We start from the raw sequence: 17,073 nt of genomic DNA, 5'->3' as shown, positions 1-17,073 counted from the left end.
GTATCCACTGTCCATCTAGGGAGGAATATAATAAATATTAACTGTATCCACTGTCCATCTAGAGAGGAGGGAGGAATATAATAAATATGTACTGTATCCACTGTCCATCTAGGGAGGAATATAATAAATATAAACTGTATCCACTGTCCATCTAAGGAGGAGGGAGGAATATAATAAATATAAACTGTATCCACAGTCTATCTAGGGAGGAATATAATAAATATATACTGTATCCACCTTCCATCTAGGGAGGAATATAATAAATATAAACTGTATCCACTGTCCATCTAGAGAGGAGGGAGGAATATAATAAATATAAACTGTATCCACAGTCTATCTAGGGAGGAATATAATAAATATATACTGTATCCACCTTCCATCTAGGGAGGAATATAATAAATATAAACTGTATCCACTGTCCATCTAGAGAGGAGGGAGGAATATAATAAATATATACTGTATCCACTGTCCATCTAGGGAGGAATATAATAAATATATACTGTATCCACTGTCCAACTAGGGAGGAGGGAGGAATATAATAAATATAAACTGTATCCGCTGTTTATCTAGAGAGGAGGGAGAAATATAATAAATATATACTGTATCCACTGTCCATCTAGGGAGGAGGGAGGAATATAATAAATATGTACTGTATCCACTGTCCATCTAGGGAGGAGGGAGGAATATAATAAATATAAACTGTATCCACTGTCCATCTAAGGAGTGAGGAGGAATATAATAAATATGTACTGTATCCACTGTCCATCTAGGGAGGAGGGAGGAATATAATAAATATAAACTGTATCCACTGTCCATCTAGAGAGGAATATAATAAATATAAACTTCATCCACTGTCCATCTAAGGAGTGAGGAGGAATATAATAAATATATACTGTATCCACCTTCCATCTAGGGAGGAATATAATAAATATTAACTGTATCCACTGTCCATCTAGAGAGGAGGGAGGAATATAATAAATATGTACTGTATCCACTGTCCATCTAGGGAGGAATATAATAAATATAAACTGTATCCACTGTCCATCTAGGGAGGAGGGAGGAATATAATAAATATAAACTGTATCCACAGTCTATCTAGGGAGGAATATAATAAATATATACTGTATCCACCTTCCATCTAGGGAGGAATATAATAAATATAAACTGTATCCACTGTCCATCTAGAGAGGAGGGAGGAATATAATAAATATATACTGTATCCACTGTCCATCTAGGGAGGAATATAATAAATATATACTGTATCCACTGTCCAACTAGGGAGGAGGGAGGAATATAATAAATATAAACTGTATCCGCTGTTTATCTAGAGAGGAGGGAGAAATATAATAAATATATACTGTATCCACTGTCCATCTAGGGAGGAGGGAGGAATATAATAAATATACACTGTATCCACTGTCCATCTAGGGAGGAATATAATAAATATAAACTGTATCCACTGTCCATCTAAGGAGTGAGGAGGAATATAATAAATATGTACTGTATCCACTATCCATCTAGGGAGGAGTGTTAGTAATTGGATATGTAGACGGACGAGTCGGTCAAGGATCGATTCAGACAAGGTGGTAAATTGTATGACAAGCTACAGTTTATTCAGAGTGAAGATATCTAGAACAACGTAATTACGGCTCTCCCGCTGGTTCGTACGGAAGCGCAGACGAAGAAGAGACCGTTACAATCAGTACACCACTATTATATAGGAAAGAATGTAGGTTGATTCTGGAAGATCGGATCTTTGGATTGGTTCAGCTGGGGTGTAGTCTGTAGTCTTCCGCCATTGGCTCAGTTGTCTGTCCGTCATCGTAGAATCCTCTTCGGGTATTCAACGTTCAGCTACAACGGAGATCATGTGTGTGTGCGCTGGTTTTGGCCATTAGTGTAATGCGGGAGCTATCCTGTAGGGGACCCCACAGGCTCAACTCTGAGTTGTAGCCCTTTATCAACAATAGTTTGGTCACCTACATAAGAATTAGCATTTCTCTACAGGAGGGAGGAATATAATAAATATAAACTGTATCCACTGTCCATCTAGAGAGGAATATAATAAATATAAACTTTATCCACTGTCCATCTAGAGAGGAGGGAGGAATATAATAAATATGTACTGTATCCACTGTCCATCTAGGGAGGAATATAATAAATATGTACTGTATCCACTGTCCATCTAGGGAGGAGGGAGGAATATAATAAATATAAACTGTATCCACTGTCCATCTAGAGAGGAATATAATAAATATATACTGTATCCACCTTTCATCTAGGGAGGAATATAATAAATATAAACTGTATCCACTGTCCATCTAGAGAGGAGGGAGGAATATAATAAATATATACTGTATCCACCGTCCATCTAGAGAGGAGGGAGGAATATAATAAATATAAACTGTATCCACTGTCCATCTAGGGAGGAATATAATAAATATAAACTGTATCCACTGTCCATCTAGAGAGGAGGGAGGAATATAATAAATATATACTGTATCCACCGTCCATCTAGAGAGGAGGGAGGAATATAATAAATATATACTGTATCCACTGTCCATCTAGAGAGGAGGGAGAAATATAATAAATATATACTGTATCCACTGTCCATCTAGGGAGGAGGGAGGAATATAATAAATATATACTGTATCCACTGTCCATCTATAGAGGAGGGAGAAATATAATAAATATATACTGTATCCACTGTCCATCTAGGGAGGAGGGAGGAATATAATACATATATACTGTATCCACTGTCCATCTAGAGAGGAGGGAGGAATATAATAAATATAAACTGTATCCACCGTCCATCTAGGGAGGAATATAATAAATATATACTGTATCCACTGTCCATCTAGGGAGGAATATAATAAATATATACTGTATCCACTGTCCATCTAGGGAGGAATATAATAAATATGTACTGTATCCACTGTCCATCTTGGGAGGAATATAATAAATATAAACTGTATCCATTGTCCATCTAGGGAGTTGGGAGGAATATAATAAATATAAACTGTATCCACTGTCCATCTTGTGAGTATTATAATAAATATAAACTGTATCCACTGTCCATCTAGGGAGTTGGGAGGAATATAATAAATATAAACTGTATCCACTGTCCATCTTGTGAGTATTATAATAAATATAAACTGTATCCACTGTCCAACTAGGGAGGAGGGAGGAATATAATAAATATATACTGTATCCACTGTCCATCTAGAGAGGAGGGAGAAATATAATAAATATATACTGTATCCACTGTCCATCTAGGGAGGAGGGAGGAATATAATAAATATAAACTGTATCCACTGTCCATCTAGGGAGGAGGGAGAAATATAATAAATATATACTGTATTTTGTACCCACTGTCCATCTAGGGAGAAGGAATATAATAAATATATACTGTGTCCCCTGTCCATCTTGGGAGGAGGGGGGAATATATATAAATATATACACTACCGTTCAAGAGTTTGGGGTCACTTAGAAATGTCCTTGTTTTTGAAAGAAAAGCATTTTTTAGTCCATTAAAATAACATCAAATTGATCAGAAATACAGTGTAGACATTGTTAATGTTGTAAATGACTATTGTAGCTGGAAACGGCAGATTTTTTACGGAATATCTACATTGGCGTACAGAGGCCCATTAGAAGAAACCATCACTCCTGTGTTCCAATGGCACGTTGTGTTAGCTAATCGAAGTTTATCATTTTAAAAGGCTAGTTGATCATTAGAAAACCCTTTTGCAATTATGTTAGCACAGCTGAAAACTGTTGATCTGATTAAAGTAGCAATAAAACTGGCCTTCTTTAGACTAGTTGAGTATTTGGAGCATCCGCATTTGTAGGTTCGATTAATGGCTCAAAATGGCCAGAAGCAAAGCACTTTCTTCTAAAACTCGTCAGTCTATTCTTGTTCTGAGAAATGAAGGCTATTCCATGCAAGAAATTGCCAAGAAACTGAAGATCTTGTACAATGCAGTGTAGAAATGGAAATAGAATAGAAGGAGGAGTGGGAGGCTGCGGTGCAGAACTGAGCAAGAGATGTCGTGGCAATTTCCCTTATTACTAAATGAGGAGAGTTACAAACCACACACCAGTCAGAGTTATACTTAAACTTCATCTTTTAATAGTATGAGAATTACAATAGCCCTTTGACTCTCAGATCAATTCACTATCTCTAATGAATAGTTGAGAGTGTCAACATAATGGCAACTGAGATCTTTTATAGCAACGATCCACCCCTCTCAACTTACATGACAAACCACAGATCTCAGGAACTCTTCACAAAAGGCCTTTTACTTGAGAAAGGATTATCCCATAGTCAGATAGCATTAGCTATAAATTATTGTTCAGTTTGGTCTCTAAAATGAGATTCTAATATCGTTCCTGGTTCTTCATAGTACCAAGACATTACCTCACTATCTGGAATGCTCTGTAGGCTTTATTGGCAAAGACATCGTAAATATCCTCTGTCAGTGCTATCTCATAGAGGCCCTTCCTCAGTGGAACACACACACACAATATTCGGCAGATTCTATTCTGTTGAATAAAACAACCATTCTAATGCAATACAAAGATTATAAAATAATCTTACAAGCACTATAACATAATCTTGCAATTTTCCACAACATCTCCCCATTATATGGTTTAACAGATACATTCTCATATGAAGACAATTTTCCATTCTGACCTCTCCCCTCTCTGGGCCACAAGTGACTGAGCCCTAGAGGAGAAGGGAAAAGTGCAACTGCCAACAGTATAGTCCAAAGGGAGACATTCTAATGACAAGTATCTCATATAAGCATATTATGTAAATAAAACATCTTATTTATTTGTTTCCCAACTATTTCTGATTCATCCGCCACAGAGGACAAGTACATTAGAGTGTCTAGTTTGAGAAACAGACGCCTCACAAGTCCTCAACTGGCAGCTTCGTTAAATAGTACCCGTAAAACTGTGGCTATAGCAGAACGTGTTTAGGAGTAAAAATCCTAGGGAAAACTGTTCACCAAAAACAAAAACACAATATTCATCCGCCAGTCAATGTATTGTCTAAGGCGATAGAAAATAGATGAGGTTCCGTTTACAATGCCTACAGCTTCCACATGATGTCACCAGTACTGGCATTTCATGGCTGGTTTATCCTTGGTGGGATGACGTATAGGCACTTCCTGTCTTGGGGCGCACCGGAGGAAGTTATGAAAGTGTAAAAATGGACGATGATTTCAAGACTTGCTGCTATCGAATACAGATCGCCCCGTGATCAATTTGATCGATTATTAACGTTTATTAATACCTAAAGTTGGTTTACAAAAGTAGTTTGAAGTGATTTGTAAAAGTTTATAGGCAACTTTTTTTTATTTTAGGGGGCAGTATTTTCAGTCTTGGAAAAATAACGTTCCCGTAGTAAACGGGATATTTTGTCAGGACAAGATGCTAGAATATGCATATAATTGACAGCTTAGGATAGAAAGCACTCTAAAGTTTCCAAAACTGTAAAAATATTGTCTGTGAGTATAACAGAACTGATATTGCAGGCGAAAGCCTGAGAAAAATCCAATCTGGAAGTGACTCATCTTTTGAAAGCTCTGCGTTCCAATGCGTCCCTATTGAGCAGTGAATGGGCTATCAACCAGATTACTTTTTCTCCGTATTCCCCAAGGTGTCTACAGCATTGTGACGCAGTTTTACGCATTTATGTTGAAGAATACCCGTAAGCGGCTACATTGCGCAAGTGGTCACCTAATGGCTCTCAGAGTGATTCTCGTGTAAAATACAGAGGTAGCCATTATTCCAATCGGTCCTACTGAAAAACCAATTGTCCCGGTGGATATATTATCGAATAGATATTTGAAAAACACCTTGAGGATTGATTATAAACAACGTTTGCCATGTTTCTGTTGATATTATGGAGCTAATTTGGAATATTTTTTCGTGACTGCAATTTCCGGGCGATTTCTCAGCCAAACCCGAAGAACAAACGGAGCTATTTCACTTACTAAAATAATATTTTTGGAAAAAAGGAACATTGGCTATCTAACTGGGAGTCTCGTGAGTGAAAACATCCGAAGCTCATCAAAGCTAAACGATTTAATTTGATTGCTTTTCTGATTTCCGTGACCAAGTTACCTGCTGCTGACCCTGCTGGTCATCTATGAACATTTGAACATCTTGGCCATGTTCTGTTATAATCTCCACCCGGCACAACCAGAAGAGGACTGGCAACCTCTCTGAGCCTGGTTCCTCTCTAAGTTTCTTCGTAAGGTTCTGGCCTTTCTCCGGAGTTTTTTCCTAGCCACCATGCTTCTACATCTGCATTGCTTGATCTTTCAGCGAGAAACATACAATATACTTTGCACTCAGTAATGAGGTCATTCAGGAGAAAGGTTTTACCAGTGATTGCTCTAACATTTAAAAGTGCCATATTCAATGAGTGTGGGCCAGTCTGCCCAATTGGCATTGCCTCGAGGTAATCAATGGAATAACAACTAAATTATTAATGTTACAACCATGTTTTCTGACAGTCTTCAATCTATCAGAATGGCAGAAGATGACAGTTTGTATAAAGTCACTAGAAGGCGGAGTAGGAACATAAATTAGGTTACGAGGTTGTGAGTGCCATGCTTTCAAAGTCCTCTGTTGGTTATTCTGACAGAGAGGACCGGAGCACCCTGTCTGTCAGTCTCTTAAACAGTTTGATGATGGGACTGGAGCACTACCAGACCCTGTCTGTCAATCTCTAAAACAGATTGATGTTGCTGGGACTGGGGCACTACCAGACCCTGTCTGTCAGTCTCTAAAACAGTTTGATGTTTATGGGACTGGACCACTACCAGACCCTGTCTGTCAGTCTCTAAAACTGGTTGATGTTGCTGGGACTGGACCACTACCAGACCCTGTCTGTCAGTCTCTAAAACAGGTTGATATCGCTGGGTACTTCCTGTTTGAGTTTCTGCCTATAGGTAGGGAGGAGCAAAATGGAGCCGTGGTCAGATTTGCCAGAAGGAGAGTGGGGGAGGGCCTTGTATGCATCCCGGAAGTTGGAGTAACAGTGGCCTAGTGTTTTAGGAGCGCGAGTATTTCAGTCGATATGCTGACAGAATTTAGGCAGCCTTTTCCTCAAATTTACCTTGTTAATTCATCTCACACCTGAAGACTTTGTGCCGTGGATAAAAACACCTGTAGGCTAGCAGTGCTAGCATTAGCCTGCTCTGTTTTCATGATGGCTAGCAGCTAACTGCTACTTAATAGGAATCTGAGACACAAACTTGCGGTCCCAGCCTTAATGGCTGACCGAGTCGCGGAATCCGTAGCAATATGAACTTTAGCTATAATTAAAAACCATTTAATGAAAACTATTTCATAAAAACAACAAACTGAGTGCAGACGTTGTTCTTTTGCTTTGATGATGTTAGCAGAACATGCAGCCGCTCCAGACAGGTCCAGCCTAACCCTAAACCTAACCCAAGACAGCGTCTAGACAGGTTCAGCCTAACCCTAAACCTAACCCAAGCCAGTATCCAGACAGGTCCAGCCTAACCCAAGCCAGCATCCAGACAGGTCCAGCCTAACCCAAGCCAGCATCCAGACAGGTCCAGCCTAACCCAAGCCAGCATCCAGACAGGTCCAGCCTAACCCTAAACCTAACCCAAGCCACATGCAAAAAAATACACATGTGCTACTTCTGCACACACAGCTTTTTATTTACTTAGCATACCACCTCAAACCACACATAGCATGTATTTCCAGTTTTACATCAACCATTGATAATATAGTATTTCACATATTCTACATAAAAAATATATTGTCTTCATATTTTATGAATATAGCATAGACTTATTCACAGAATCATCTCTGGACTGAACACAGAATATCACAGAATCATAATCAGGGATTCAAATGTTTTTGTTTTGGCTAATCTCACTTCCTCATTCCTCAGATCCAAAGCTTTAAACATGGCCTTTTCTAACCATTAGAAGGGGAAGGAAAAATCCCTTTGCCAATAGAAGGTTCATTCCTGCTCCGTTCTTAGCTCCATCCATGTAGCTGTATAGTTATTCTCTCTGGGGTTCTGAAGCACCACAGCAGGTCCGGTTGGTCTAGGGGTGACGTGGGATGAACTGTGTCCCACACTCCTCTCCCCTCCTCCCCCCTGCCCTACAATCTCCTCCCCCATCAGACAGCACAACAGCGACCAGAGATGTCGTCTGAAGGAGTGAGACAGCATGTAGAGAGCAGGGTTCAGGAAGCAGTGGGCGTAGGCCACAATACGACACACAACGTACACAACATGCAGCCGCTCCTTGACCCCACAGTCTACAGGTGTGTAGACAGACATGACGAATATGAATAGGTTGTACGGTGCCCAGCAGACGATGAAAGCTACCACGATACAGAAGACCACCAGCACTGTGCGGTGTTGTCTCCTGGTCGCAGTTACCAGGACCGTCCTGAGAATGGCACTGTAGCAGAGGATGATGATGATTAGAGGGAGGACGAAGAGCAGGGACACCTGCAGGTAGTAGCCCAGCTGTTGGGGGACAGAGAGAGAGGGGGGACAGAGAGAGAGGGAGAGGTTATCTATGAATATCCAGCTTCTGGGGGACAGAGGGGTTATATATGAAATATCCAACATTGGAAACACTGGTCACAATTAGAAACAGGAATGTCCACTCACTGTTTGCTGAAACACAAAGTACATACAAAGACCATGTCAGTGGAAACGTGTATCACTGAAAGCTTAAACAAACATCCCTACTAAGAGCAGTAAACAGTGAGCGGACATATCTCTTTTATTCTAAGTTACCGTAACCCACCTCCTCATCCGTAGTTCCAGGTGAGACCTCACAGATGAATATTCTTGTCCCGTTTTCCACTTCCTGTACCTGGGAGGATATGACATCACTGAGGGAGGCGGCCAGGCTGACTACCCATGATGCCGTGCAGGCGGCCAATGCGTACCTCAGTCGTCTCCGGGGAACGACTGTCCAGCGGGACGCGACGACTATTACACAGCGGTACACCGTCATGGAGGTGAGCAGCATCATACTGCTGTAGAGACCGGTGAAGTATGCCCCCGTCAACAGCTTACAGGCCTGGGGTCAGAGGTTATAGTTAGGGTTAGGGGTCAGAGGTTAGGGTTAGAGGTCAGCAGCATCATGCTGCTGTAGAGACTGGTAAAGTATGCCCCCGTCAACAGTTTACAAGCCTGGGGTCAGATGTTAGAGTTAGAGGTCAGAGGTTAGGGTTCGAGGTAAGCGTTAGGATTCAGAGATTGAGGGTTAGAGGTTAGGGTTAGTAGTCAGAGATTAGTGTTAGAGGTTAGGGTTAGAGGTTAGGGTTAAGAGTCAGAGGTGAGTATTAGGAATCAGAGTTTGAGGGTTAGAGGTTAGGGTTAGATGTCAGGGTTAAATGTCAGAGGTTAGGGTTAGGGTTAGGAGTCAGAGGTTAGGGTTAGATATCAGATGTTAGGGTTAGAGGTCAGAGGTTAGGGTTAGAGCTCAGAGGTTAGGGTTAGAGGTCAGAGGTTAGGGTCAGAGGTTAGGGTTGAGGGTCAGAGTCATAGTCAGAGTTAGGAGTCAGAGTTTGAGCGTTCGAGGTTAGGGTTAGAGGTCTGAGGTTAGATGTTAGGGTTAGTGATCAGAGGTTAGAGTTTAGGGTTAGGAGTCAGAGGTTGCTATTAGAGGTCAGAGAAAATGATTAGAGGTCTGAGGTCAGGGTTAGATGTCAGAGGTTAGGGTTAGATGTCAGAGGTTAGGGTTAGGAGTCAGGGGTTAGGGTTAGAATTCAGACGTTAGGGTTAGAGGTTAAAAATCAAATCAAATCAAATTTATTTGTCACATACACATGGTTAGCAGATGTTAATGCGAGTGTAGCGAAATGCTTGTGCTTCTAGTTCCGACAATGCAGTAATAACCAACAAGTAATCTAACTAACAATTCCAAAAAACTACTGTCTTATACACAGTGTAAGGGGATAAGGAATATGTACATAAAGATATATGAATGAATGATGGTACAGAGCAGCATAGGCAAGATACAGTAGATGGTATCGAGTACAGTATATACATATGAGATGAGTATGTAAACAAAGTGGCATAGTTAAAGTGGCTGTGATACATGTATTACATAAGGATGCAGTAGATGATATAGAGTACAGTATGTATGTATACATATGAGATGAATAATGTAAGGTATGTAAACATTATATTAGGTAGCATTGTTTAAAGTGGCTAGTGATATATTTTACATCATTTCCCATCAATTCCCATTATTAAAGTGGCTGGAGTTGAGTCAGTGTGTTGGCAGCAGCCACTCAATGTTAGTTGTGGCTGTTTAACAGTCTGATGGCCTTGAAATAGAAGCTGTTTTTCAGTCTCTCGGTCCCAGCTTTGATGCACCTGTACTGACCTCGCCTTCTGGACGATAGTGAACAGGCAGTGGCTCGGGTGGTTGTTGTCCTTGATGATCTTTATGGCTTTCCTGTAACATTGGGTGGTGTAGGTGTCCTGGAGGGCAGGTAGTTTGCCCCCGGTGATGCGTTGTGCAGACCTCACTACCCTCTGGAGAGCCTTACGGTTGTGGGCGGAGCAGTTGCCGTACCAGGCGGTGATACAGCCCGCCAGGATGCTCTCGATTGTGCATCTGTAGAAGTTTGTGAGTGCTTTTGGTGACAAGCCGAATTTCTTCAGCCACCTGAGGTTGAAGAGGCGCTGCTGCGCCTTCTTCACGATGCTGTCTGTGTGAGTGGACCAATTCAGTTTGTCTGTGATGTGTATGCCGAGGAACTTAAAACTTACTACCCTCTCCACTACTGTTCCATCGATGTGGATAGGGGGTGTTCCCTCTGCTGTTTCCTGAAGTCCACAATCATCTCCTTAGTTTTGTTGACGTTGAGTGTGAGGTTATTTTCCTGACACCACACTCCGAGGGCCCTCACCTCCTCCCTGTAGGCCGTCTCGTCATTGTTGGTAATCAAGCCTACCACTGTTGTGTCGTCCGCAAACTTGATGATTGAGTTGGAGGCGTGCGTGGCCACGCAGTCGTGGATGAACAGGGAGTACAGGAGAGGGCTCAGAACGCATCCTTGTGGGGCCCCAGTGTTGAGGATCAGCGGGGTGGAGATGTTGTTGCCTACCCTCACCACCTGGGGGCGACCCGTCAGGAAGTCCAGTACCCAGTTGCACAGGGCGGGGTCGAGACCCAGGGTCTCGAGCTTGATGACGAGCTTGGAGGGTACTATGGTGTTGAATGCCGAGCTGTAGTCGATGAACAGCATTCTCACATAGGTATTCCTCTTGTCCAGATGGGTTAGGGCAGTGTGCAGCGTGGTTGAGATTGCATCGTCTGTGTACCTATTTGGGCGGTAAGCAAATTGGAGTAGGTCTATGGTGTCAGGTAGGGTGGAGGTGATATGGTCCTTGACTAGTCTCTCAAAGCACTTCATGATGATGGAAGTGAGTGCTACGGGGCGGTAGTCGTTTAGCTCAGTTACCTTAGCTTTCTTGGGAACAGGAACAATGGTGGCCCTCTTGAAGCATGTGGGAACAGCAGACTGGTATAGGGATTGATTGAATATGTCCGTAAACACACCGGCCAGCTGGTCTGCGCATGCTCTGAGGGCGCGGCTGGGGATGCCGTCTGGGCCTGCAGCCTTGCGAGGGTTAACACGTTTAAATGTTTTACTCACCTCGGCTGCAGTGAAGGAGAGTCCGCATGTTTTCGTTGCAGGCCGAGTCAGTGGCACTGTATTGTCCTCAAAGCGGGCAAAATAGTTATTTAGTCTGCCTGGGAGCAAGACATCCTGGTCCGTGACTGGGCTGGTTTTCTTCTTGTAGTCCGTGATTGACTGTAGACCCTGCCACATACCTCTTGTGTCTGAGCTGTTGAATTGAGATTCTACTTTGTCTCTATACTGACGCTTAGCTTGTTTGATAGCCTTGCGGAGGGAATAGCTGCACTGTTTGTATTCGGTCATGTTACCAGTCACCTTGCCCTGATTAAAAGCAGTGGTTCGCGCTTTCAGATTCACGCGAATGCTGCCATCAATCCACGGTTTCTGGTTAGGGAATGTTTTAATCGTTGCTATGGGAACGACATCTTCAACGCACGTTCTAATGAACTCGCACACCGAATCAGCGTATTCGTCAATGTTGTTATCTGACGCAATACGAAACATATCCCAGTCCACGTGATGGAAGCAGTCTTGGAGTGTGGAATCAGCTTGGTCGGACCAGCGTTGGACAGACCTCAGCGTGGGAGCTTCTTGTTTTAGTTTCTGTCTGTAGGCAGGGATCAGCAAAATGGAGTCGTGGTCAGCTGTTCCGAAAGGAGGGCGGGGCAGGGCCTTATATGCGTAGCGGAAGTTAGAGTAACATTGATCCAAGGTTTTTCCAGCCCTGGTTGCGCAATCGATATGCTGATACAATTTAGGGAGTCTTGTTTTCAGATTAGCCTTGTTAAAATCCCCAGCTACAATGAATGCAGCCTCAGGATGTATGGATTCCAGTTTGCAAAGAGTCAAATAAAGTTCGTTCAGAGCCATCGATGTGTCTGCTTGGGGGGGAATATATATGGCTGTGATTATAATCAAAGATAATTCTCTTGATAGATAATGCGGTCGACATTTGATTGTGAGGAATTCTGAATCAGGTGAACAGAAGGATTTGAGTTCCTGTATGTTTCTTTCATCACACCACGTCTCGTTAGCCATAAGGCATACGCCCCCACCCCTCTTCTTACCAGAAAGATGTTTGCTTCTGTCGGCGCGATGCGTGGAGAAACCAGCTGGCTGCACCGCCTCCGATAGCGTCTCTCCAGTGAGCCATGTTTCCATGAAGCAAAGAACGTTACAGTCTCTGATGTCCCTCTGGAATGCTACCCTTGCTCGGATTTCATCAACCTTGTTGTCAAGAGACTGGACATTGGCGAGAAGAATGCTAGGGAGTGGTGCACGATGTGCCCGTCTCCGGAGTCTGACCAGAAGACCGCCTCGTTTCCCTCTTTTACAGAGTCGTTTTTTTGGGTCGCCGGCTGGGATCCATTCCGTTGTCCTGGTTGAAAGGCAAAACACAGGATCCGCTTCACGAAAATCATATTCTTGGTCGTACTGATGGTGAGTTGACGCTGACCTTATATTCAGTAGTTCTTCTCGACTGTATGTAATGAAACCTAAGATGACCTGGGGTACTAATGTAAGAAATAACACGTAAAAAAACTAAAAACTGCATAGTTTCCTAGGAACACGAAGGGAGGCGGCCATCTCTGTCGGCGCCGGAAGAGGTTAAGGTTAGAGATCCGAGTTTAAGTTTAGAGATCAGAGGTTACGGTTAAAGCTCAGAGGTTAGGGTTAGAGGTCAGAGGTTAGGGTTAGAGGTTAGAGTTAGAGATCAAAGGTTAAGGTTAGAGATCAGAGGTTATGGTTGGAGGTTAGAGATGAGGGTTAGGAGTCAGAGGTTAGTGTTAGGAGTCAGAGGTTACGATTAGAGGTCAGAGAAAAGGATTAGAGTTCAGAGGTCAGGGTTAGATGTCAGAGGTTAGGGTTAGAGGTTAGAGGTTAGGGATAGGAGTGAGAGGTTAGGGTTAGATATCTGAGGTTATTGTTAGAGGTCAGAGGTTATGGTTAGGAGTCAGCAGTTAGGGTTAGAGGTCAGAGGTTAGGGTTAGAGGTTAGGGTTAGGATTCAGAGTTTGAGGTTTAGAGGTTAGGGTTAGGAGTCAAAGGTTAGTATTAGGAGTCAGAGTTTAGGGTTAGCGTCCAGAGGTCAGTGTTAGAGGTAAAGTTAGGAGTCAGGGGTCAGAGGTTAGGCTTAAGGTTAGGAGTCAGGGGTTAGGGTCAGAGGTTAGGGTTAAGGTTAGGAGGTTGATGAGATGAGTAATGCAAGATACGTAGACATTATTAAAGTAGCTAGTGGCTAGTGTTTCATTTCCTTAACGTTCCTTAGGCGTTAGAGGTTAGGGTTAGAGGTTAGATGTCAGAGGTTAGAAGTCAGAGGTTGAGGTCAGAGGTTAGGGTTAGAGATCAGAAGTCAGGGTTGGTCATACCCACCAGGTCACCGAACATCCAGTGGGAGAGTTGGTAGACGGCCCAGAAGGGCAGGGTCAGGGTAAATAGGAGGTCAGAGGTCAACAGGTTTAGGATGAACAGGTTGGTGACCCTCCTTAGGTCCTCATAACGACACAAGGCAACCAGCAACAATCCGTTACCTAGACAACACAAAACACATCATTAAGTAGACAACACAGGGGCCTCAAGAGTGACGCAGTGGTCAAAGACACTGCGTTGCTGTGCTAGCTGTGCCACTAGAGATCCTGGGTTCGAGTCCAGGCTCTGTCGAAGCAGGCCTCCACCGGGAGACTCATGAGGGGGCGCACAATTGGTCGAACGTTGTCCGGGTTAGTTTGACCGGCAGGGATGTTCTTGTCCCATCGCTCTCCAGCGATTCCTGTCGAGGGCACAATGCACGCTGACACGGTTGCCAGGTGAACAGTGTTTCCTCTGACACATTGCTGCGGCTGCCTCCCGGTTTAAGCATTGTGTCAAGAAGCAGTACAATACAGAGGACACTGTTCGTTACCTGGACATCACTGAACACACCGTTACCTCGACAACATGGAATAGACCGCTAACTAGACAACACTGAACACACCGTTAACTAGACAACACAGAACAAACCGTTACCAAGACAACACAAAACACACCGTCAGCTAGACAACACAGAGCACACAGTTAACTAGACAACACAGAACACACAGTTACCTAGACAACACAGAACACACAGTTAACTAGACAACACAGAACACACCGTTAACTAGACAACACAGAACACACAGTTACCTAGACATCACCGAATACGCTGTTGATGACGAAGAGCAAACAGGTTACCTGTGACACTGTGGAGGAAGATGAGGAGGAAGAAACCAAGTTACCTGTGACACTGAGGAGGAAGATGACCAGGAAGCAACCAAGTTACCTGTGACACTGAGGAGGAAGATAACCAGGAAGCAACCAAGTTACCTGTGACACTGAGGTGGAAGATGACCAGGAAGCAAACAAGTTACCTGTGACACTGAGGAGGAAGATGAGGAGGAAGCAACCAAGTTACCTGTGACACTGAGGAGGAAGATGACCAGGAAGCAACCAGCCGTGACCTCCTCTAACCCTCCGACCTCATCGCACAGCAGGATTAACTGTTTATCACCATAGTCTTCATCAGTGTAGTTGCTGTCATTCACAGAGCTGGTCTCATTCACCATGGTCTTCCAGGACTCAGTCAGGTCCATCGCTGCAACGTGATTTATACTATAGAATGACAGAGAGCCACTACACTACAGACCACAGAGAATAGAGGTGATTTATACTATAGAATGACAGAGAGCCACTACACTACAGACCACAGAGAATAGAGGTGATTTATACTATAGAATGACAGAGAGCCACTACACTACAGACCACAGAGAATAGAGGTGATTTATACTATAGAATGACAGAGAGCCACTACAATACAGACCACAGAGAATAGAGGTGATTTATACTATAGAATGACAGAGAGCCACTACAGTACAGACCACAGAGAATAGAGGTGATTTATACTATAGAATGACAGAGAGCCACTACACTACAGACCACAGAGAATAGAGGTGATTTATACTATAGAATGACAGAGAGCCACTACAGTACAGACCACAGAGAATAGAGGTGATTTATACTATATAATGACAGAGAGCCACTACAATACAGATCACAGAGAATAGAGGTGATTTATACTATATAATGACAGAGAGCCACTACAATACAGATCACAGAGAATAGAGGTGATTTATACTATAGAATGACAGAGAGCCACTACAGTACAGACCACAGAGAATAGAGGTGATTTATACTATAGAATGACAGAGAGCCACTACAGTACAGACCACAGAGAATAGAGGTGATTTATACTATATAATGACAGAGAGCCACTACAGACCACAGAGAAGAGGTGATTTATACTATAGAATGACAGAGAGCCACTACAGTACAGACCACAGAGAATAGAGGTGATTTATACTATAGAATGACAGAGAGCCACTACACTACAGACCACAGAGAATAGAGGTGATTTATACTATAGAATGACAGAGAGCCACTACACTACAGACCACAGAGAATAGAGGTGATTTATACTATAGAATGACAGAGAGCCACTACAATACAGATCACAGAGAATAGAGTTACATTGCAGGACTTATTACAAAGTGTGAGACACTTTCCAAGATGTGGAAATAACATGAGATGCATCCAATACTACAGCAGCATTTTGATCAATTTTACCACATATCTATAGCCTCTCTATAATATCATAATAATGTTAACACCAACCTACCATGTGAACCGGTTCTCAGAGTGTTAACATGTTGTTAGTGAGAAAACTGTTAACCACTGTTCAAGTGTGGTGTGGACAAACTACGCGTTGTTCCTCATTTTCAACCCAGTTTCACATTTAGTCAAACATGGATAAATGGACAGACTATGTTGTTCCTCAATTTCAACTCAGTTTCACATTTAGTAAAAAATGGATGAGTGGACACATTATTTAGTCTAACGTATGAGTATTCCTTCTTGGCGCCTGAGGGGAGAGCTCTATCTTATTGGCTCTTAAGGGGAACACCACATCAGTCACTGGCTTTATCAATAAGTACATCGAGAACGTCGTACCCAGAGTGACTGTACGTACATTTTCCAACCAGAAGCCATGGATTACAGGCAGCATTCGCACTGAGCTAAAGGGTAGAGCTGCCGCTTTCAAGGAGCGGGACTCAAACTCGGAAGTTTATAAGAAATCCCGCTATTCCCTTCGTCAAACCATCAAACAGGCAAAGGGTCAATATAGGTCTAAGTTCGAATCGCAGTACAACGGCTCCGACGCACGTCGGATGTGGCAGGGCTTGCAGACTATTACAGACTACAAAGGGAAGCACAGCCGAGAGCTGCCCAGTGACAAGAGCCTATCAGACGAGCTAAATAACTTCTATGCTCGCTTCGAGGCAAGTAACACTGAAACATGCATGAGAGCATCAGATGTTTTGGA

At 42.9% G+C, this 17,073-nt stretch overlaps 1 protein-coding gene across 4 annotated transcripts; it reads right to left on the bottom strand.

Moving 5' to 3' along the window:
* Positions 1 to 7,685: 7,685 nt before the first annotated feature.
* Positions 7,686 to 16,752, bottom strand: xcr1b.2 (chemokine (C motif) receptor 1b, duplicate 2). Of its 4 annotated transcripts, none has more exons than XM_020470153.2 (5): positions 16,369 to 16,752; positions 15,109 to 15,331; positions 14,052 to 14,209; positions 8,823 to 9,101; positions 7,686 to 8,536 (listed from the first exon to the last, which is right to left on the bottom strand). In XM_020470153.2, exons 1-5 carry the CDS (start codon positions 16,369 to 16,371, stop codon positions 8,018 to 8,020), a joined length of 1,182 nt encoding a protein of 393 aa, XP_020325742.1. In that variant the 5' UTR covers positions 16,372 to 16,752; the 3' UTR covers positions 7,686 to 8,017. The 4 variants fall into 4 exon arrangements, with proteins under 4 accessions (XP_020325742.1, XP_020325743.1, XP_020325744.1 ...); XM_020470154.2 differs by having other exon boundaries at positions 15,109 to 15,326; XM_020470155.2 differs by having other exon boundaries at positions 15,109 to 15,288.
* Between the last annotated feature and the right edge of the window lie 321 nt (positions 16,753 to 17,073).

Source organism: Oncorhynchus kisutch, linkage group LG27, assembly GCF_002021735.2.
Source record: "Oncorhynchus kisutch isolate 150728-3 linkage group LG27, Okis_V2, whole genome shotgun sequence".
NCBI lineage: Eukaryota > Metazoa > Chordata > Actinopteri > Salmoniformes > Salmonidae > Oncorhynchus > Oncorhynchus kisutch.
Note: the sequence above shows the minus strand (reverse complement) of the source record. Positions and strands in the feature narration are given on the sequence as shown.